This window comes from Salmo salar, chromosome ssa02 (genome assembly GCF_905237065.1).
Source record: "Salmo salar chromosome ssa02, Ssal_v3.1, whole genome shotgun sequence".
In the NCBI taxonomy this organism is placed as follows: domain Eukaryota; kingdom Metazoa; phylum Chordata; class Actinopteri; order Salmoniformes; family Salmonidae; genus Salmo; species Salmo salar.
In genome coordinates this window covers 4,188,522-4,210,093 of record NC_059443.1, presented here as the reverse complement: position 1 = coordinate 4,210,093, position 21,572 = coordinate 4,188,522, and the positions used below count along the sequence as shown (strand labels likewise).

The 21,572-nt window shown below is 47.6% G+C and overlaps 1 protein-coding gene across 7 annotated transcripts in view; it reads left to right on the top strand.

Annotated features, from left to right (window-relative positions):
* LOC106606175 (protein MTSS 1) overlaps window positions 1-3,755 on the top strand; it is a 156,041-nt gene extending 152,286 nt beyond the window's left edge. For 4 of the 7 annotated variants that reach the window (XM_045696618.1, XM_045696619.1, XM_045696623.1 and 1 more), the window contains one exon: window positions 2,718-3,754. In XM_045696618.1, the coding sequence (XP_045552574.1) occupies window positions 2,718-3,355 (638 nt within the window). In that variant the 3' untranslated portion in view covers window positions 3,356-3,754. Of the gene's footprint in view, window positions 1-2,717 lie in introns of all 7 variants that reach the window. The other 3 variants (XM_045696622.1, XM_045696620.1, XM_045696626.1) reach the window with 1 other exon arrangement.
* Window positions 3,756-21,572: the final 17,817 nt, after the last annotated feature.

Sequence of the window (21,572 nt, the reverse complement as noted above, 5' to 3'; positions counted from 1 at the left end):
GATCTTAGGCTTGTGTGCGGCTGCTCGGCCATAGAAACTAATTTCATGAAGCTCCCGACGAACAGTTATTGTGCTGAAGTTGCTTCCAGAGGCAGTTTGGAACTCAATAGGGAGTGTTGCAATTGAGGATAGACGATTTTTACGCGCTTCAGCACTCGGGGGTCCCATTCTGTGAGGTTATGTGGCCTACCACTTCGCGACTGAGCCGTTGTTGCTCCTAGATGTTTCCACATCAGAATAACAGCACTTACAGTTGACCAGGGCAGCTCTAGCAGGGCAGAAATTTGACGAACTGACTTGTTGGAAAGGTAGCATCCTATGACAGTGCCACGTTGAAATTCACTAAGCTCTTCGGTAAGGCCATTCTACTGCCAATGGTTGTCTATGGACTGTGTGCTCGATTTTATACACCTATCAGCAAATAATTTGTTCTTAACTGACTTGCCTAGTTAAATAAAGGTTAAATAAAAATAAAAAAGATATGTAATGTAGATATGTAATGTAGATATGTAATATAGGGATGTAATATAGGGATGTAATATAGATATTTATACCATGGCATTGTTGAATACCTGTTTGTGATTGGCTTGAAGGGCATTCTAGAGGGCATTATTTCCCTATAAAGCACGGTATATTTACATGGTAAAATTCCATGGCTTTAGTTCATTCTTACATGTTCTATGTTTGAGCTGCTTTTTTCCTAGGCCGTCATTGAAAATAAGAATTTGTTCTTAACTGACTTGCCTAGTTAAATAAAAGTCAATGTTGCAATGTGAATATCTTGCATTGCTAAACTTTAGGAATCCATAGCCATTTCATTGGATGTCATCCTTTTGAACTGTGACCACAGATAGTGGAGGGTAAACTCCAACTCCCCCCTTTTCAGCCTCCTTTGCCAAGTAATGTTATCTGCATTAGCTATACATAGGCTACTACAGTCTGATTTCTACTCTTCTACAACCTTATACAATACGTACAGTAGGTGGCGCCACCTCTTAAATCCTCACAGAAGAAGCCGGAAGTCCAATGTCATCAACAGGAAGTTAGTAATCATCCTCCCTCCATCGTGGTAGTAGCTATAGAATCTGCAAGCTTGTGATGTTCTTTTTGTTTTTGATAGTCCAAGGTAAACATTTTATTTTATTTCATTTTTATTTATTTTTGAATCACTTTTTCTCCCCAATTTTGTGGTATCCAATTGGTAGTTACAGTCTTGTCCCATCGCTGCAACTCCCATACGGACAACTCCCGTACGGACATCTTATTCAATATTTTTAAGGTAGACTTATTGTGCTGTTTTGTTTTATTTTAGTTTTTGTCTTAATTAGTTTGGACCCCAGGAAGAGTAACTTCTGTCTTGACAGGAACTAATGGGGATCCATAATAAACCCCAGGAAGAGTAACTTCTGTCTTGACAGGAACTAATGGGGATCCATAATAAACCCCAGGAAGAGTAACTTCTGTCTTGACAGGAACTAATGGGGATCCATAATAAACCCCAGGAAGAGTAGCTTCTGTCTTGACAGGAACTAATGGGGATCCATAATAAACCCCAGGAATAGTAGCTGCTGCCTTGACAGGAACTAATGGGGATCCATAATAAACCCCAGGAAGAGTAGCTGCTGTCTTGACAGGAACTAATGGGGATCCATAATAAACCCCAGGAAGAGTAGCTGCTGCCTTGGCAGGAACTAATGGGGATCCATAATAAACCCCAGGAAGAGTAGCTGCTGTCTTGGCAGGAACTAATGGGGATCCATAATAAACCCAGGAAGAGTAGCTGCTGCCTTGGCAGGAACTAATGGGGATCCATAATAAACCCCAGGAAGAGTAGCTGCTGTCTTGGCAGGAACTAATGGGGATCCATAATAAACCCCAGGAAGAGTAGCTTCTGTCTTGACAGGAACTAATGGGGATCCGTAATAAACCCCAGGAAGAGTAGCTGCTGTCTTGACAGGAACTAATGGGGATCCATAATAAACCCCAGGAAGAGTAGCTGCTGCCTTGGCAGGAACTAATGGGGATCCATAATAAACCCCAGGAAGAGTAGCTGCTGTCTTGACAGGAACTAATGGGGATCCATAATAAACCCCAGGAAGAGTAGCTGCTGCCTTGGCAGGAACTAATGGGGATCCATAATAAACCCCAGGAAGAGTAGCTGCTGCCTTGACAGGAACTAATGGGGATCCATAATAAACCCCAGGAAGAGTAGCTGCTGCCTTGGCAGGAACTAATGGGGATCCATAATAAACCCCAGGAAGAGTAGCTGCTGCCTTGGCAGGAACTAATGGGGATCCATAATAAACCCCAGGAAGAGTAGCTGCTGCCTTGGCAGGAACTAATGGGGATCCGTAATAAACCCCAGGAAGAGTAGCTGCTGCCTTGGCAGGAACTAATGGGGATCCATAATAAACCCCAGGAAGAGTAGCTGCTGCCTTGGCAGGAACTAATGGGGATCCATAATAAACCCCAGGAAGAGTAGCTGCTGCCTTGGCAGGAACTAATGGGGATCCATAATAAACCCCAGGAAGAGTAGCTGCTGCCTTGGCAGGAACTAATGGGGATCCATAATAAACCCCAGGAAGAGTAGCTGCTGCCTTGGCAGGAACTAATGGGGATCCATAATAAATAAATACAAAATAATAATAAATAATGTCCTAACATGTCTCTCTCTCTCTCTCCCTCTCCCTCCCTCTCTCCCTCTCTGTTTGTTCCAGTGTCAGACTACGACTATTTCTCCATGGGAGGGGACCAGGAGTTTGACCAGCAGGAGTTTGACAAATCATCCACCATCCCCCGTAACAGTGACATCAGCCAGTCCTACCGTAGGATGTTCCAGTCCAAGAGACCAGCGTCCACCGCCGGCCTACCTTCTACAGCCGGCTCCGTCATCATGACCCCTGGGGTCGCCACCATCCGCCGCACGCCCTCCACCAAGCCCTCGGCCCGCCGTGGGACCACCGGCCCCATCCCCATCCGAACCCCCGTCATCCCAGTCAAGATCCCCACCGTGCCTGGCCTAGTTGGGGGAGGATTCCCTGGGGGCCTGGGGGTTCCTGGAGGACCAGGAGTAGGGGCGGAGGAACCAGAGGAGGCCCAGAGCCCTGAGTCTCCAGCCCAGGGAGAGGAGGGGGAGCTGGGTGTACTTCCCCTGGCGTTCTGGAGTGGTCAAGCAACCACCAACCCTCCCCTGGCCCCTCACCAGCCTGGGGTCCAGTGTCAGGGCGAGGGGGGGTCCCTGGAGGATGGGGAGGTTATGGATGGTCAGGGGGGAAACATGCTGCTGGTTATCCAGAGAGGGGTCAAGCTGAAGAGGACCAATACCAACGATCGCTCAGCACCGCGCATCGTATAAGAGGAGAGCCACCGTGGCACCATGCAGAATCAGAGGAGGGTATCCTGCCTAGCTGTACCTAGCTAGCCTACCGCCTGCCCATTGACAGGACAAACAGGACAGAAGTCATGTCCATTCCAAGTGATGCTGTGTGTGGTGACAGACAGAGCTCTACACGTCGTCTCAGACGGTGCAGAAGCTGCTCTCTTGTTGGACAGACAGTGGAGCAGCACAGACTTGTGTTAATTATGTTCTCTTTTAGTTCTGAATATGGAAATAATTATGCATGGTATTTTTATCTTTGTTGCTTCCTGGGGCCCTGTTCTGTTGACTCTAGTCCTCCCACCCCCATTCCTCCCCTCCTCAGTTCTGTTGACTCTAGTCCTCCCACCCCCGTTCCTCCCCTCCTCAGTTCTGTTGACTCTAGTCCTCCCACCCCCGTTCCTCCCCTCCTCAGTTCTGTTGACTCTAGTCCTCCCACCCCCGTTCCTCCCCTCCTCAGTTCTGTTGACTCTAGTCCTTCCACCCCCATTCCTCCCCTCCTCAGTTCTGTTGACTCTAGTCCTCCCACCCCCATTCCTCCCCTCCTCAGTTCTGTTGACTCTAGTCCTCCCACCCCCGTTCCTCCCCTCCTCAGTTCTGTTGACTCTAGTCCTCCCACCCCCATTCCTCCCCTCCTCAGTTCTGTTGACTCTAGTCCTCCCACCCCCGTTCCTCCCCTCCTCAGTTCTGTTGACTCTAGTCCTCCCACCCCCATTCCTCCCCTCCTCAGTTCTGTTGACTCTAGTCCTCCCACCCCCATTCCTCCCCTCCTCTGTTCTGTTGACTCTAGTCCTCCCACCCCCATTCCTCCCCTCAGTTCTGTTGACTCTAGTCCTCCCACCCCCATTCCTCCCCTCCTCAGTTCTGTTGACTCTAGTCCTCCCACCCCCATTCCTCCCCCTCAGTTCTGTTGACTCTAGTCCTCCCACCCCCATTCCTCCCCTCCTCAGTTCTGTTGACTCTAGTCCTCCCACCCCCATTCCTCCCCTCCTCAGTTCTGTTGACTCTAGTCCTCCCACCCCCATTCCTCCCCTCAGTTCTGTTGACTCTAGTCCTCCCACCCCCGTTCCTCCCCTCCTCAGTTCTGTTGACTCTAGTCCTCCCACCCCCATTCCTCCCCTCCTCAGTTCTGTTGACTCTAGTCCTCCCACCCCCATTCCTCCCCTCAGTTCTGTTGACTCTAGTCCTCCCACCCCCATTCCTCCCCTCCTCAGTTCTGTTGACTCTAGTCCTCCCACCCCCATTCCTCCCCTCCTCAGTTCTGTTGACTCTAGTCCTCCCACCCCCGTTCCTCCCCCTCCTCAGTTCTGTTGACTCTAGTCCTCCCACCCCCATTCCTCCCCTCCTCAGTTCTGTTGACTCTAGTCCTCCCACCCCCGTTCCTCCCCTCCTCAGTTCTATTGACTCTAGTCCTTCCACCCCCGTTCCTCCCCTCCTCAGTTTTGCTGACTCTAGTCCTCCCACCCCCGTTCATCCCCTCCTCAGTTCTGTTGACTCTAGTCCTCCCACCCCCATTCCTCCCCTCCTCAGTTCTATTGACTCTAGTCCTCCCACCCCCGTTCCTCCCCTCCTCAGTTCTATTGACTCTAGTCCTCCCACCCCCGTTCCTCCCCTCCTCAGTTCTGTTGACTCAAGTCCTCCCACCCCCATTCCTCCCCTCCTCAGTTCTGTTGACTCTAGTCCTCCCACCCCCGTTCCTCCCCTCCTCAGTTCTGTTGACTCTAGTCCTCCCACCCCATTCCTCCCCTCCTCAGTTCTGTTGACTCTAGTCCTCCCACCCTCGTTCCTCTCCTCATCAGTCTTGTTGACTCTAGTCCTCCCACCCCCATTCCTCCCCTCCTCAGTTCTGTTGACTCTAGTCCTCCCACCCCCATTCCTCCCCCTCAGTTCTGTTGACTCTAGTCCTCCCACCCCGTTCCTCCCCTCCTCAGTTCTATTGACTCTAGTCCTCCCACCCCCATTCCTCCCCTCAGTTCTGTTGACTCTAGTCCTCCCACCCCCGTTCCTCCCCTCCTCAGTTCTGTTGACTCTAGTCCTCCCACCCCCATTCCTCCCCTCAGTTCTGTTGACTCTAGTCCTCCCACCCCCGTTCCTCCCCTCCTCAGTTCTGTTGACTCTAGTCCTCCCACCCCCATTCCTCCCCTCCTCAGTTCTGTTGACTCTAGTCCTCCCACCCCCGTTCCTCCCCTCCTCAGTTCTGTTGACTCTAGTCCTCCCACCCCCATTCCTCCCCTCCTCAGTTCTGTTGACTCTAGTCCTCCCACCCCCGTTCCTCCCCTCCTCAGTTCTGTTAACTCTAGTCCTCCCACCCCCATTCCTCCCCTCCTCAGTTCTGTTGACTCTAGTCCTCCCACCCTCGGTCCTCTCCTCATCAGTCTTGTTGACTCTAGTCCTCCCACCCCCATTCCTCCCCTCCTCAGTTCTATTGACTCTAGTCCTCCCACCCCAGTTCCTCCCCTCCTCAGTTCTATTGACTCTAGTCCTCCCACCCCCGTTCCTCCCTCCTCAGTTCTGTTGACTCAAGTCCTCCCACCCCCATTCCTCCCCTCCTCAGTTCTGTTGACTCTAGTCCTCCCACCCCCGTTCCTCCCCTCCTCAGTTCTGTTGACTCTAGTCCTCCCACCCCCATTCCTCCCCTCCTCAGTTCTGTTGACTCTAGTCCTCCCACCCTCGTTCCTCTCCTCATCAGTCTTGTTGACTCTAGTCCTCCCACCCCCGTTCCTCCCCTCCTCAGTTCTGTTGACTCTAGTCCTCCCACCCCCATTCCTCCCCTATCAGTTCTGTTGACTCTAGTCCTCCACCCCGTTCCTCCCCTCCTCAGTTCTATTGACTCTAGTCCTCCCACCCCCATTCCTCCTCCTCAGTTCTGTTGACTCTAGTCCTCCCACCCCCGTTCCTCCCCTCCTCAGTTCTGTTGACTCTAGTCCTCCCACCCCCCTTCCTCCCCTCAGTTCTGTTTAGTCTTGTCCTCCCCCCCCCGTTCCTCCCCTCCTCAGTTCTGTTGACTCTAGTCCTCCCACCCCCGTTCCTCCCCTCCTCAGTTCTGTTGACTCTAGTCCTCCCACCCCCGTTCCTCCCCTCCTCAGTTCCAAGGTGCCAAATGATTTGAAGCTATTGAAAGGACTGTTATATTGTGAAGATTGTGGCATCTTAGTGACACAACTATCAGGGGCACCAAGCTGTGTGGTATGTAAACCCATTTCATGTTTCAATGTCATATTTTCAGATCTACTGTACACAATAGCTGTTGTAGCAGGGTTTATGTTATGCTCAGTGTTTCAACTGTTTTTAATAGCATGTGTTTAGCCAGTTAATCAATAATCTCTTGGTAACAACTTACTTTTACATTATACTGTACATTTCCACAATTCAGATGTGTGTCATGATGGAAGTGATAAAAGTGTCATTATTCACCAGTACAGACAATAACACTATAACAAAGGGACCTTTATGATGGGGGCGTGAACGGTGTACACGGTCGGAATGGTTTTGACTACAAGACAAATAAAGGTCGCGTTTCATTATGTCATGTTATTATTATAATGTTATTATTATTAGGTTTGTGATTTTGTGTTTTCTGTCCTTGACATTACTGATCAGAGACGCGTGATTAAAGCCTGACCTCTGTAAAAGTTACGCTGCTTATTCCTCCGACCACGAAGAAGAAGAAGAAGGCATAACTATCTTACAACAGGCTCACAGTGTAAAGCATTTCATATCAAGTATCCATGCAGTGTACTCCCTCGTGATAATTCATTGTAAATCAACAACTTTTAAATTCCTGCTTCAAGTGGATTTCAGTTGAAGCGCTGAGCCGTAGCAGCAGATGGAAACCTAGGGTGCATCCCAAATGGCATCCTCTTCCCCATATAGTGCACTAAACAAATCAATATGTAATCAAGTGTAAATACTGTATTAACGAGACAGAGCAGACCAGGAATACATTTCTATTCATTTAGTCCCTCTTCAGTTCTTTATTTCTCTATTTGTGTACTCGCTGTACTCAGAACAGACCCGGTTCTGTCGCTGTACTCGGAACAGACCCGGTTCTGTCGCTGTACTCGGAACAGACCCGGTTCTGTCGCTGTACTCGGAACAGACCCGGTTCTGTCGCTGTACTCGGAACAGACCCGGTTCTGTCGCTGTACTCGGAACAGATCCGGTTCTGTCGCTGTACTCGGAACAGACCTCTACTATACTGGTTTCTCTGTTCCACTACTATACTGGTTTCTCTGTTCCACTACTATACTGGTTTCTCTGTTCCACTACTATACTGGTTTCTCTGTTCCACTACTATACTGGTTTCTCTGTTCCACTACTGTCCTGGGTTCTCTGTTCCACTACTATACTGGTTTCTCTGTTCCACTACTATACTGGTTTCTCTGTTCCACTACTATACTGGTTTCTCTGTTCCACTACAATACTGGTTTCTCTGTTCCACTGCAATACTGGTTTCTCTGTTCCACTACTGTACTGGGTTCTCTGTTCCACTACTATACTGGTTTCTCTGTTCCACTACTATACTGGTTTCTCTGTTCCACTACTATACTGGTTTCTCTGTTCCACTACAATACTGGTTTCTCTGTTCCACTACTATACTGGTTTCTCTGTTCCACTACTGTCCTGGGTTCTCTGTTCCACTACTATACTGGTTTCTCTGTTCCACTGCAATACTGGTTTCTCTGTTCCGCTACTGTACTGGGTTCTCTGTTCCACTACTATACTGGTTTCTCTGTTCCACTACTATACTGGTTTCTCTGTTCCACTACTATACTGGTTTCTCTGTTCCTCTACTATACTGGTTTCTCTGTTCCACTACTATACTGGTTTTTCTGTTCCTCTACTCTACTGGTTTCTCTGTTCCACTACTATACTGGTTTCTCTGTTCCACTACTATACTGGTTTCTCTGTTCCACTACTATACTGGTTTCTCTGTTCCTCTTCTGGTTTCTCTGTTCCACTACTCTTCTGGCCTCACCTTCAGTACTTCTCTTCTCTATGTACATCTATAGATGAAGCTCTTTGCTTGCTTTTCAAAGAACCAAACTGCCTCATATGTAATTGAATATCTCCAGAACACGGACAAACTATTCATGATTACTGTACAGATCAGAAAATGTAGTGTAATGGCCGCTTCAGATTACTGGGACACAGATTACTGGGACACAGATTACTGGGACACAAATTACTGAGACACAGATTACTGGGACACAAATTACTGAGACACAGATTACTGGGACACAGATTACTGGGACACAAATTACTGGGACACAGATTACTGGGACACAAATTACTGGGACACAGATTACTGGGACACAAATTACTGGGACACAGATTACTGGGACACAAATTACTGGGACACAAATTACTGAGACACAGATTACTGGGACACAGATTACTGGGACACAGATTACTGGGACACAGATTACTGGGACACAGATTACTGGGACACAAATTACTGGGACACAGATTACTGGGACACAAATTACTGGGACACAAATTACTGGGACACAGATTACTGGGACACAAATTACTGAGAAACAAATTACTGGGACACAGGTTACTGGGACACAAATTACTGGGACACAGATTACTGGGACACAGATTATTGGGTCACAGATTACTGGGACACAGATTATTGGGTCACATATTACTGGGACACAGATTACTGGGACACAAATTACTGGGACACAGATTACTGGGACACAAATTACTGGGACAGAAATTACTGGGACACAACCAACAACAAGATCATTCTGTAAAGAGGCTTGAGGACTGGTGTTTATGTTGTGTTGAACCTGAAGGGACCAATCTGAACGGGAGGGTTGGGGGTCAATGCCATTTCAATTCAGTCAATTCAGGAAGTAAAGGAGTCGACCCTGACCAGGGTCAGCTTTTTGAGAAGTCGGGATCCTAGTGCTACAAATGGTAAATAAAAACACAAGAACTTTCCAATTGGTGTCTGTTGACTGTCATTTATTTTATTTACTAGGCAAGTCAGTTAAGAACAAATTCTTATATTCAATGACGGTCTACTAGGGAACAGTGGTTAACTGTCTTGTTCAGAGGCAGAACGACAGATTTGTACTTTCTCAGCTCCGGGATTCGATCTTGCAACCTTTCGGTTACTAGTTCAACGCTCTAACCACTAGGTCTCTCCCTCATCTGAAGCCTGTTTTCAAAGGGTGCATCCCAGATCAAATCAAATCAAAGTTTACTTGTCACGTGCGCCGAATACAACAGCTGTAGACCTTACAGTGAAATGCTTCCTTACAGGCTCTAACCGATAGTGCGAGAAAAAGGTGTGTGTGTGTGTGTGAAGGTAAGTAAAGAAATAAAACAAGAGTAAAAATACATTTGAAAATAAGAGTAGCAAGGCTATATACAGACACCGGTTAGTCAGGCTGATTGAGGTAGTATGTAGATGTGGGTATGATTAAAGTGACTATGCATATATTTATTTATTTATTTTTATTTTACCTTTATTTAACCAGGTAGGCAAGTTGAGAACAAGTTCTCATTTACAACTGCGACCTGGCCAAGATAAAGCAAAGCAGTTCGACATATACAACAACACAGAGTTACACATGGAGTAAAACAAACATACAGTCAATAATACAGTAGAAAAATAAGTCTATATACAATGTGAGCAAATGAGGTGAGATAAGGGAGGTAAAGGCAAAAAAAGGCGATGGTGGCAAAGTAAATACAATATAGCAAGTAAAACACTGGAATGGTAGATTTGTAGTGGAAGAAAGTGCAAAGTAGAAATAGTGTACAGGTGCAGTGATCTGTGAGCTGCTCTGACAGCTGGTGCTTAAAGCTAGTGAGGGAGATATGAGTCTCCAGCTTCAGAGATTTTTGTAGTTCGTTCCAGTCATTGGCAGCAGAGAACTGGAAGGAGAGACGGCCAAAGGAGGAATTGGCTTTGGGGGTGACCAGAGAGATATACCTGCTGGAGAGCGTGCTACAGGTGGGTGCTGCTATGGTGACCAGTGAGCTGAGATAAGGGGGGACTTAGCAGGGTCTTGTAGATGACCTGGAGCCAGTGGGTTTGGCGACAAGTATGAAGCGAGGGCCAGCCAACGAGAGCGTACAGGTCGCAGTGGTGGGTAGTATATGGGGCTTTGGTGACAAAACGGATGGCACTGTGATAGACTGCATCCAGTTTATTGAGTAGGGTATTGGAGGCTATTTTGTAAATGACATCGCCGAAGTCGAGGATCGGTAGGATGGTCAGTTTTACGAGGGTATGTTTGGCAGCATGAGTGAAGGATGCTTTGTTGCGAAATAGAAACTTTGGATTGGAGATGTTTGATGTGAGTCTGGAAGGAGAGCTTACAGTCTAACCAGACACCTAGGTATTTGTAGTTGTCCACATATTCTAAGTAAGAACCGTCCAGAGTAATGATGCTGGATGGGTGGGCAGGTGCGGGCAGCGATCAGTTGAAGAGCATGCATTTAGTTTTACTTGTATTTAAGAGCAGTTGGAGGCCACGGAAGGAGAGTTGTATGGCATTGACGCTCGTCTGGAGGGTTGTTAACACAGTGTCCAAAGAAGGGCCAGAAGTATACAGAATGGTGTCGTCTGCGTAGAGGTGGATCAGAGACTCACCAGCAGCAAGAGCGACATCATTGATGTATACAGAGAAAAGAGTCGGCCCAAGAATTGAACCCTGTGGCACACCCATAGAGACTGCCAGAGGCCCGGACAACAGGCCCTCCGATTTGACACACTGAACTCTATCAGAGAAGTAATTGGTGAACCAGGCGAGGCAATCATTTGAGAAACCAAGGCTATTGAGTCTGCCGATGAGGATGTGGTGATTGATAGAGTCGAAAGCCTTCGCCAGGTCAATGAATACGGCAGCACAGTATTGTTTCTTATCGATGGCGGTTACGATATCGTTTAGGACCTTGAGCGTGGCTGAGGTGCACCCATGACCAGCTCTGAAACCAGATTGCATAGCGGAGAAGGTGCGGTGGGATTCAAAATGGTCGGTTTGTTGACTTGGCTTTCGAAGACCTTAGAAAGGCAGGGTAGGATAGATATAGGTCTGTAGCAGTTTGGGTCAAGAGTGTCCCCTCCTTTGAAGAGGGGGATGACAGCAGCTGCTTTCCAATCTTTTGGAATCTCAGATGACACGAAAGAGAGGTTGAACAGGCTAGTAATAGGGGTTGCAACAATTTCGGCAGATTATTTTAGAAAGAAAGGATTGTCTAGCCCGGCTGATTTGTATGGGTCCAGATTTTGCAGCTCTTTCAAAACATCAGCTGACTGGATTTGGGAGAAGGAGAAATGGGGAAGGCTTGGGCAAGTAGCTTCGGGGAGTGCAGTGCTGTTGACCGCGGTAGGGGTAGCCAGGTGGAAAGCATGGCCAGCCGTAGAAAAATGCTTATTGAAATTCTCAATTATAGTGGATTTATCGGAGGTGACAGAGTTTCCTATTCTCAGTGCAGTGGGTAGCTGGGAGGAGGTGTTCTTATTCTCCATGGACTTTACAGTGTCCCAGAACTTTTTTGAGTTTGTGTTGCAGGAAGTAAATTCCTGCTTGAAAAAGCTAGCCTTAGCTTTTCTAACTGCCTGTGTATATTGGTTTCTAACTTCCCTGAAAAGTTGCATATCACGGGGGCTGTTCGATGCTAATGCAGAACGCCACAGGATGTTTTTGTGTTGGTTAAGGGCAGTCAGGTCTGGAGAGAACCAAGGGCTATATCTGTTCCTGGTTCTAAATTTCTTGAATGGGGCATGCTTATTTAAGATGGTGAGGAAGGCATTTAAAAATAAAAATAAATAACCAGGCATCCTCTACTGACGGGATGAGGTCAATATCCTTCCAGGTCGATTAGAAAGGCTTGCTCGCTGAAGTGTTTTAGGGAGCGTTTGACAGTGATGAGTGGAGGTCGTTTGACCGCTGACCCATTACGGATGCAGGCAATGAGGCAGTGATCGTAGCAGTAGCGTAAGAGGGGTTGGTGGGTGGTGGGACACAATGCAGATAGCCCAGTTAGCCACTGTGCGGGAGCACTGGTTGGTCGGGCCAATTGAGGTAGTATGTACATGGATGTATAGTTAAAGTGACTATGCATATAAGATAAACCGAGAGTAGCAGCAGCGTAAAATGCAAATAGTCTGGGTAACCATTGGTTCCCTGTTCAGAAGTCTTATGGCTTGGGGGTAAAAACTGTTGAGAAGCCTTTTTGTCCTAGACTTGGCACTCCGGTACCGCTTGCCATGCGGTAGTAGAGAGAACAGTCTATGACTGGGGTGGCTGGGGTCTTTGACCATTTTTATGGCCTTCCTCTGTCACCACCTGGTGTAGAGGTCCTGGATGGCAGGCAGCTTTGCCCCAGTGATGTATTGGGCCGTACGCACTACCCTCTGAAGTGCCTTGCGGTCATTGGCCGAGCAATTGCCGTACCAGGCAGTGATGCAACCGGTCAGGATGCTCTCGATGTTGCAGCTGTAGAACCTTTTGAGGATCTCAGGACCCATGCCAAATCTTTTTAGCTTCCTGAGGGGGAATAGGCTTTGTCGTGCCCTCTTCACGACTGTCTTGGTGTGTTTGGACCATTCTAGTTTGTTGTTTATGTGGACACCAAGGAATTTGAAGCTCTCAACCTGCTCCACTAAAGCCTCGTCGATGAGAATGGGGACGTGCTCGGTGCTCCATTTCCTGTAGTCCACAATCATCTCCTTAGTCTTGGTTACGTTGAAGGATAGGTTGTTATTCTGGCACCACCCGGCCAGGTCTCTGACCTCCTCCCTATAGGCTGTCTCGTCGATGTCGGTGATCAGGCCTACCACTGTTGTGTCGTCTGCAAACTTAATGATGGTGTTGGACTCGTGCCTGGCCATGCAGTCGTGGGTGAACAGGGAGTATAGGAGGGGACTGAGCACGCACCCCTGGGGAGCTCCAGTGTTGAGGATCAGTGTGGTAGATGTGTTGCTACCTACCCTCACCACCTGGGGGCGGCTCGTCAGGAAGTCCAGGATCCAGTTGCAGAGGGAGGTGTTTAGTCCCAGGTTCCTTAGCTTAGTGATGAGCTTTGAGGGTACTATGGTGTTGAACGCTGAGCTGTAGTCAATGAATAGCATTCTCACATAGGTGTTCCTTTTGTCCAGGTGGGAAAGGGCAGTGGGGAGTGCAATAATGATTGCATCATCTGTGGATCTGTTTGGGCGGTATGCAAATTGGAGTGGGTCTAGGGTTTCTGGGATAATAGTGTTGATGTGAGCCATTACCAGCCTTTCAAAGCACTTCATGGCTACGGACGTGAGTGCTACGGGTCTGTAGTCATTTAGGCAGGTTGCCTCTGTGTTCTTGGGCACAGGGACTATGGTGGTCTGCTTGAAGCATGTTGGTATTACAGACTCAATCAGGGTCATGTTGAAAATGTCAGTGAAGACACCTGCCAGTTGGTCAGCACATGCCCGGAGCACACGTCCTGGTAATCCGTCTGGCCCCGCAGCCTTGTGTATGTTGACCTGTTTAAACGTCTTACTCACGTCGGCTACGGAGAGCATGATCACACAGTCGTCCGGAACAGCTGATGCTCTCATGCATGCCTCAGTGTTGCTTGCCTCGAAGCGAGCATAGAAGTGATTTAGCTCGTCTGGTAGGCTCGTGTCACTGGGCAGCTCGCGGCTGTGCTTCCCTTTGTAGTCTGTAATAGTTTATAAGCCCTGCCACATCCGACGAACGTCGGAGCCGGTGTAGTATGATACAATCTTAGCCCTGTATTGACGCTTTGCCTGTTTGATGGTTTGTCGCAGGGCATAGCGGGATTTCCCTGGTCAAAAGTAGTGCACTACATAGGGAATAGGGTGCCATTTGGGACGTAAACATTAGCCTGGTCATTGTGTCACCACATCATTAGGGGGTTATTGTACATTGTGTATAAACCTTTAGTTGTAATGGTGCTGTGCTTTATTTCAATGGACAGACATATTGTGTGTCTTTCTAGATATTTAAATTCAAAGCATATCTTGATATTTTTTAAGTTGCCAAATGTTATGTGTAAGATGATGATTATTCTAATAGTTTACGAATAATTTTGTGTTTTGCTATATGGTTAAAAGCAGATTGTCACATTATTACTAAAACCTTGTTTTCTAATGATTTAGTAGCAGAGTTGGGATCAATTCCATTTCGATTCCAGTCATTTCAGAAAGTAAACCAAATTCCAATTCCAAATTGAAATGGAAGACCATTGGAATTTCAGTTTACTTCCTGAATTGACTGGAATTGAAATGGAATTGATCCCAACCCTGTTTAGTAGTTAGTACTGAGTTGACCTCTATGTTTTCCTGTTAAGTTCAGCAGCTCTACTGGCTACGTCTGTTTCTGGAACGTTTTTATTCTGTGTAATTAATGAATGCTTCAGCACATATTAAATGTCAAATACTATTTGAATCTGTGTGGTGACTGACTGTGTGATTCACTTACACTGAGTGTACAAAACATTAGGGAACACCTCCCTAATATTGAGTAGCACCCCCATTTGCTCTCAGAACAGTCTCAATTCGTTGGGACATGGGACTCTATAAGGTGTCAGAAGCGTTCCACAGGGATGCTGGCCCATGTTGACTCCAGTGCTTCCCACAGTCGTTGATTCACACGGGAAACTGTTGAGTGAGTAAAAAATCCAGCAGCGTTGAGGTTCTTGACACAAACCGGTGCGCCTGACACCTACTACCACTCCTCATTCAAAGGCTCTTCTATCTTTTGTCTTGCCCATTATCCCTCTGAATGACACACATACACAATCCATGTCTCAATTGTCACAAGGTTTAAAAATCCTTCTTTAACCTGTTTTCTCTCCTTCATCTACATTGATTGAAGTGGATTTAACAAGTGACTTCAATAAGGGATCATAGCTTTCACCTGGATTCACCTGGTCAGTCTGTCATGGAAATGTTTTGTCCACTCAGTGTATATGCGTGTTTCAGTGGAGGCTGCTGAGGGGAGGAAGGGGCTCATAATAACACTTCACCTGGTCAGTCTGTCATGGAAATGTTTTGTCCACTCAATGTATATCCGTGTTTCAGTGGAGGCTGCTGAGGGGAGGACGGGGCTCATAATAACACCTGGAACGAAGTGAATGGAATGACATCAAACACATGGAAACCATGGAAACCATGTGTTTGATGTATTTCATGCCGTTCCACTAACTTCGCTCCAGCCATTACCACGAGCCCCGTCCTCCCCAATTAAGGTTCCACCAACCCCCTGTGCCGTCTCTCCTTCCCTCAACCAGCCTTGTCCGGGTGACATCGCTCTTGATATCCACTAGGGGTAAGTCTTGTCAAGGTTTTCATTCATGGTCGACAACACTAGTAGGACTACAATAGTAGCAGATACAGTGAATGAAGCATACTATTTACAGGGTGGACATGAGTCTGCCTTTTGTCAGGAGAATAAAGGGACACACACATATCAGGCTCTAATAGGCTCTGCATCGAGTTAGTGACGACATCAGTCTCACAGAATGTCTCCTGTAAGAGCAATGACTGTACTGTACTAGTGACTGACTGTCCCTGTACTAGTGACTGACTGTCCCTGTACTACTGACTGACTGTCCCTGTACTAGTGACTGACTGTCCCTGTACTAGTGACTGACTGTCCCTCTACTAGTGACTGACTGTCCCTGTACTAGTGACTAACTGTCCCTGCACTACTGACTGACTGTCCCTGTACTAGTGACTGACTGTCCCTGTACTAGTGACTGACTGTCCCTGTACTAGTGACTGACTGACTGTCGCTGTACTAGTGACTGACTGACTGTCCATGTACTACTGACTGACTGACTGTCCCTGTACTAGTAACTGACTGTCCCTGTACTAGTGACTGACTGTCCCTGTACTAGTGACTGACTGTCCCTGTACTAGTGACTGACTGTCCCTGTTTTAGTGACTAACTGTCCCAGCACTACTGACTGACTGTCCCTGTACTAGTGACTGACTAGTGACTGACTATCCCTGTACTAGTGACTGACTGTCCCTGTGCTAGTGACTAACTGTCCCTGCGCTACTGACTGACTGTCCCTGTACTAGTGACTGACTAGTGACTGACTATCCCTGTACTAGTGACTGACTGTCCCTGTACTAGTGACTGACTGTCCCTGTACTGTACTAGTGAATAACTGTCCCTGTACTAGTGACTGACTGTCCCTGTACTAGTGACTGACTGTCTCTGTACTAGTGACTGACTGTCCCTGTACTAGTGACTGACTGTCCCTGTACTAGTGACTAACTGTCCCTGCACTACTGACTGACTGTCCCTGTACTGTACTAGTGAATAACTGTCCCTGTACTAGTGACTGACTAGTGACTGACTGTCCCTGTACTAGTGACTGACTAGTGACTGACTGTCCCTGTACTAGTGACTGACTGTCCCTGTACTAGTGACTGACTAGTGACTGACTGTCCCTGTACTAGTGACTGACTGTCCCTGTACTAGTGACTGACTGTCTCTGTACTACTGACTGACTGTCCCTGTACGAGTGACTGACTGTCCCTGTACTAGTGACTGACTGTCCCTGTACTAGTGACTGACTGTCCCTGTACTAGTGACTGACTGTCCCTGTACTAGTGACTGACTGTCCCTGTGCTAGTGACTAACTGTCCCTGCACTACTGACTGACTGTCCCTGTACTAGTGACTGACTAGTGACTGACTATCCCTGTACTAGTGACTGACTGTCCCGTCGACTGTCTCTGTACTAGTGACTGACTGTCCCTGTACTAGTGACTGACTGTCCCTGTACTAGTGACTAACTGTCCCTGCACTACTGACTGACTGTCCCTGTACTGTACTAGTGAATAACTGTCCCTGTACTAGTGACTGACTAGTGACTGACTGTCCCTGTACTAGTGACTGACTAGTGACTGACTGTCCCTGTACTAGTGACTGACTGTCCCTGTACTAGTGACTGACTAGTGACTGACTGTCCCTGTACGAGTGACTGACTGTCCCTGTACTAGTGACTGACTGTCTCTGTACTACTGACTGACTGTCCCTGTACGAGTGACTGACTGTCCCTGTACTAGTGACTGACTGTCCCTGTACTAGTGACTGACTGTCCCTGTACTAGTGACTGACTGTCCCTGTATTAGTGACTGACTGTCCCTGTGCTAGTGACTAACTGTCCCTGCACTACTGACTGACTGTCCCTGCACTACTGACTGACTAGTGACTGACTATCCCTGTACTAGTGACTGACTGTCCCTGTACTAGTGACTGACTGTCCCTGTACTGTACTAGTGAATAACTGTCCCTGTACTAGTGACTGACTGTCCCTGTACTAGTGACTGACTGTCTCTGTACTAGTGACTGACTGTCCCTGTACTAGTGACTGACTGTCCCTGTACTAGTGACTAACTGTCCCTGCACTACTGACTGACTGTCCCTGTACTGTACTAGTGAATAACTGTCCCTGTACTAGTGACTGACTAGTGACTGACTGTCCCTGTACTAGTGACTGACTAGTGACTGACTGTCCCTGTACTAATGACTGACTGTCCCTGTACTACTGACTGACTGTCTCTGTACTACTGACTGACTGTCCCTGTACGAGTGACTGACTGTCCCTGTACTAGTGACTGACTGTCCCTGTACTAGTGACTGACTGTCCCTGTACTAGTGACTGACTGTCCCTGTGCTAGTGACTGACTAGTGACTGACTATCCCTGTACTAGTGACTGACTGTCCCTGTACTAGTGACTGACTGTCCCTGTACTGTACTAGTGAATAACTGTCCCTGTACTAGTGACTGACTAGTGACTGACTGTCCCTGTACTAGTGACTGACTAGTGACTGACTGTCCCTGTACTAGTGACTGACTGTCCCTGTACTAGTGACTGACTGTCTCTGTACTACTGACTGACTGTCTCTGTACTACTGACTGACTGTCCCTGTACGAGTGACTGACTGTCTCTGTACTACTGACTGACTGTCTCTGTACTACTGACTGACTGTCCCTGTACGAGTGACTGACTGTCCCTGTACTAGTGACTGACTGTCCCTGTACTAGTGACTGACTGTCCCTGTACTAGTGACTGACTAGTGACTGACTATCCCTGTACTAGTGACTGACTGTCCCTGTACTAGTGACTGACTGTCCCTGTACTAGTGACTGACTATCCCTGTACTAGTGACTGACTGTCTCTGTACTAGTGACTGACTGTCTCTGTACTACTGACTGACTGTCTCTGTACTACTGACTGACTGTCTCTGTACTACTGACTGACTGTCCCTGTACGAGTGACTGACTGTCCCTGTACGAGTGACTGACTGTCCCTGTACTAGTGACTGACTGTCCCTGTACTAGTGACTGACTAGTGACTGACTATCCCTGTACTAGTGACTGACTGTCCCTGTACTAGTGACTGACTGTCCCTGTACTAGTGACTGACTATCCCTGTACTAGTGACTGACTGTCTCTGTACTAGTGACTGACTGTCCCTGTACTACTGACTGACTGTCTCTGTACTACTGACTGACTGTCTCTGTACTACTGACTGACTGTCCCTGTACGAGTGACTGACTGTCCCTGTACGAGTGACTGACTGTCCCTGTACTAGTGACTGACTGTCCCTGTACTAGTGACTGACTAGTGACTGACTATCCCTGTACTAGTGACTGACTGTCCCTGTACTAGTGACTGACTGTCCCTGTACTAGTGACTGACTGTCCCTGTACTAGTGACTGACTAGTGACTGACTATCCCTGTACTAGTGACTGACTATCCCTGTACTAGTGACTGACTGTCTCTGTACTAGTGACTGACTGTCTCTGTACTACTGACTGACTGTCTCTGTACTACTGACTGACTGTCTCTGTACTACTGACTGACTGTCCCTGTACGAGTGACTGACTGTCCCTGTACGAGTGACTGACTGTCCCTGTACTAGTGACTGACTGTCCCTGTACTAGTGACTGACTAGTGACTGACTATCCCTGTACTAGTGACTGACTGTCCCTGTACTAGTGACTGACTGTCCCTGTACTAGTGACTGACTATCCCTGTACTAGTGACTGACTGTCTCTGTACTAGTGACTGACTGTCCCTGTACTACTGACTGACTGTCTCTGTACTACTGACTGACTGTCTCTGTACTACTGACTGACTGTCCCTGTACGAGTGACTGACTGTCCCTGTACGAGTGACTGACTGTCCCTGTACTAGTGACTGACTGTCCCTGTACTAGTGACTGACTAGTGACTGACTATCCCTGTACTAGTGACTGACTGTCCCTGTACTAGTGACTGACTGTCCCTGTACTAGTGACTGACTGTCCCTGTACTAGTGACTGACTAGTGACTGACTATCCCTGTACTAGTGACTGACTGACTGTCCCTGTACTAGTGACTGACTGTCCCTGTACTAGTGACTGACTGTCCCTGTACTAGTGACTGACTAGTGACTGACTATCCCTGTACTAGTGACTGACTGACTGTCCCTGTACTAGTGACTGACTGTCCCTGTACTAGTGACTGACTGTCCCTGTACTAGTGACTGACTGCCCCTGTACTAGTGACTGACTGACTGTCCCTGTACTAGTGACTGACTGTCCCTTTACTAGTGACTGACTGTCCCTGTACTAGTGACTGACTGTCCCTGTACTAGTGACTGACTGTCCCTGTACTACTGACTGACTGTCCCTGCACTACTGACTGACTGTCCCTGTACTAGTGACTGACTAGTGACTGACTATCCCTGTACTAGTGACTGACGGTCCCTGTACTAGTGACTGACTGTCCCTGTACTGTACTAGTGAATAACTGTCCCTGTACTAGTGACTGACTGTCCCTGTACTAGTGACTGACTGTCTCTGTACTAGTGACTGACTGTCCCTGTACTAGTGACTAACTGTCCCTGCACTACTGACTGACTGTCCCTGTACTGTACTAGTGAATAACTGTCCCTGTACTAGTGACTGACTAGTGACTGACTGTCCCTGTACTAGTGACTGACTGTCCCTGTACTAGTGACTGACTGTCTCTGTACTACTGACTGACTGTCTCTGTACTACTGACTGACTGTCCCTGTACTACTGACTGACTGTCCCTGTACTAGTGACTGACTGACTGTCCCTGTACTAGTGACTGACTTTCCCTGTACTAGTGACTGACTGTCCCTGTACTGTACTAGTGAATAACTGTCCCTGTACTAGTGACTGACTGTCCCTGTACTACTGACTGACTGTCCCTGTACTACTGACTGACTGTCCCTGTACTAGTGACTGACTGTCCCTGTACTACTGAATGACTGTCCCTGTACTAGTGACTGACTGACTGTCCCTGTACTAGTGACTGACTGTCCCTCTACTAGTGACTGACTGTCCCTCTACTAGTGACTGACTGTCCCTGTACTAGTGACTGACTGTCCCTGTACTAGTGACTGACTGTCCCTGTACTAGTGACTGACTGTCCCTGTACTAGTGACTAACTGTCCCTTTACTAGTGACTGACTAGTGACTGACTGTCCCTGTACTAGTGACTGACTGTCCCTGTACTAGTAACTGACTGTCCCTGTACTAGTGACTGACTGTCCCTGTACTAGTGACTGACTGTCCCTGTACTAGTAGTCTTCTTCCTGATGTCTTAGTAACGTAGTAATTCCACACCAAGCCCAAGAAGGGATGTTTAGTTTTTAGGGCTGTCTCTGTGATGAGGGGATTGTTAGCTTCAGTTGTGACTGTGGCCAGGATATAGATATTGGATGGAGATATGGAGAGCTATATGATGACTTTGGTCACTGTCTGTGGAATGATGAGCCAGATTACGCTTTGAAGACAACTGGGAACTCGGGAAAAAGCAGGTCAAATCATGACGTCAGTGATCTTCAGGTTGGAAAGTCGAAGCTCTAGAAAGATGCCCGAATTTCCGAATGAGTTGACCATTCAAAACAATTTTAGCCTGTCGGAGCTCGTTTTTTTCGAGTTCCCAGTTGTCTTGAACGCACTGAAGTCGGGAGTCGGAGATTTCCGAGTTCCCAGTTGTTTTGAGGCAATAAATAGATTACGGAGAGGCCACCGGTCGGACTAAAATACGTTTCCCATAATGCGGCAGCAAAAAAGTAGTTTTTCTATAGCCCTAGTGCTCATCTGGGAAATGTAGTCACTAAAAATAGCATGTAGAACGTTCTGTAATGGCATTACATATGGAATGAAAAATACATTTCCCATGTTG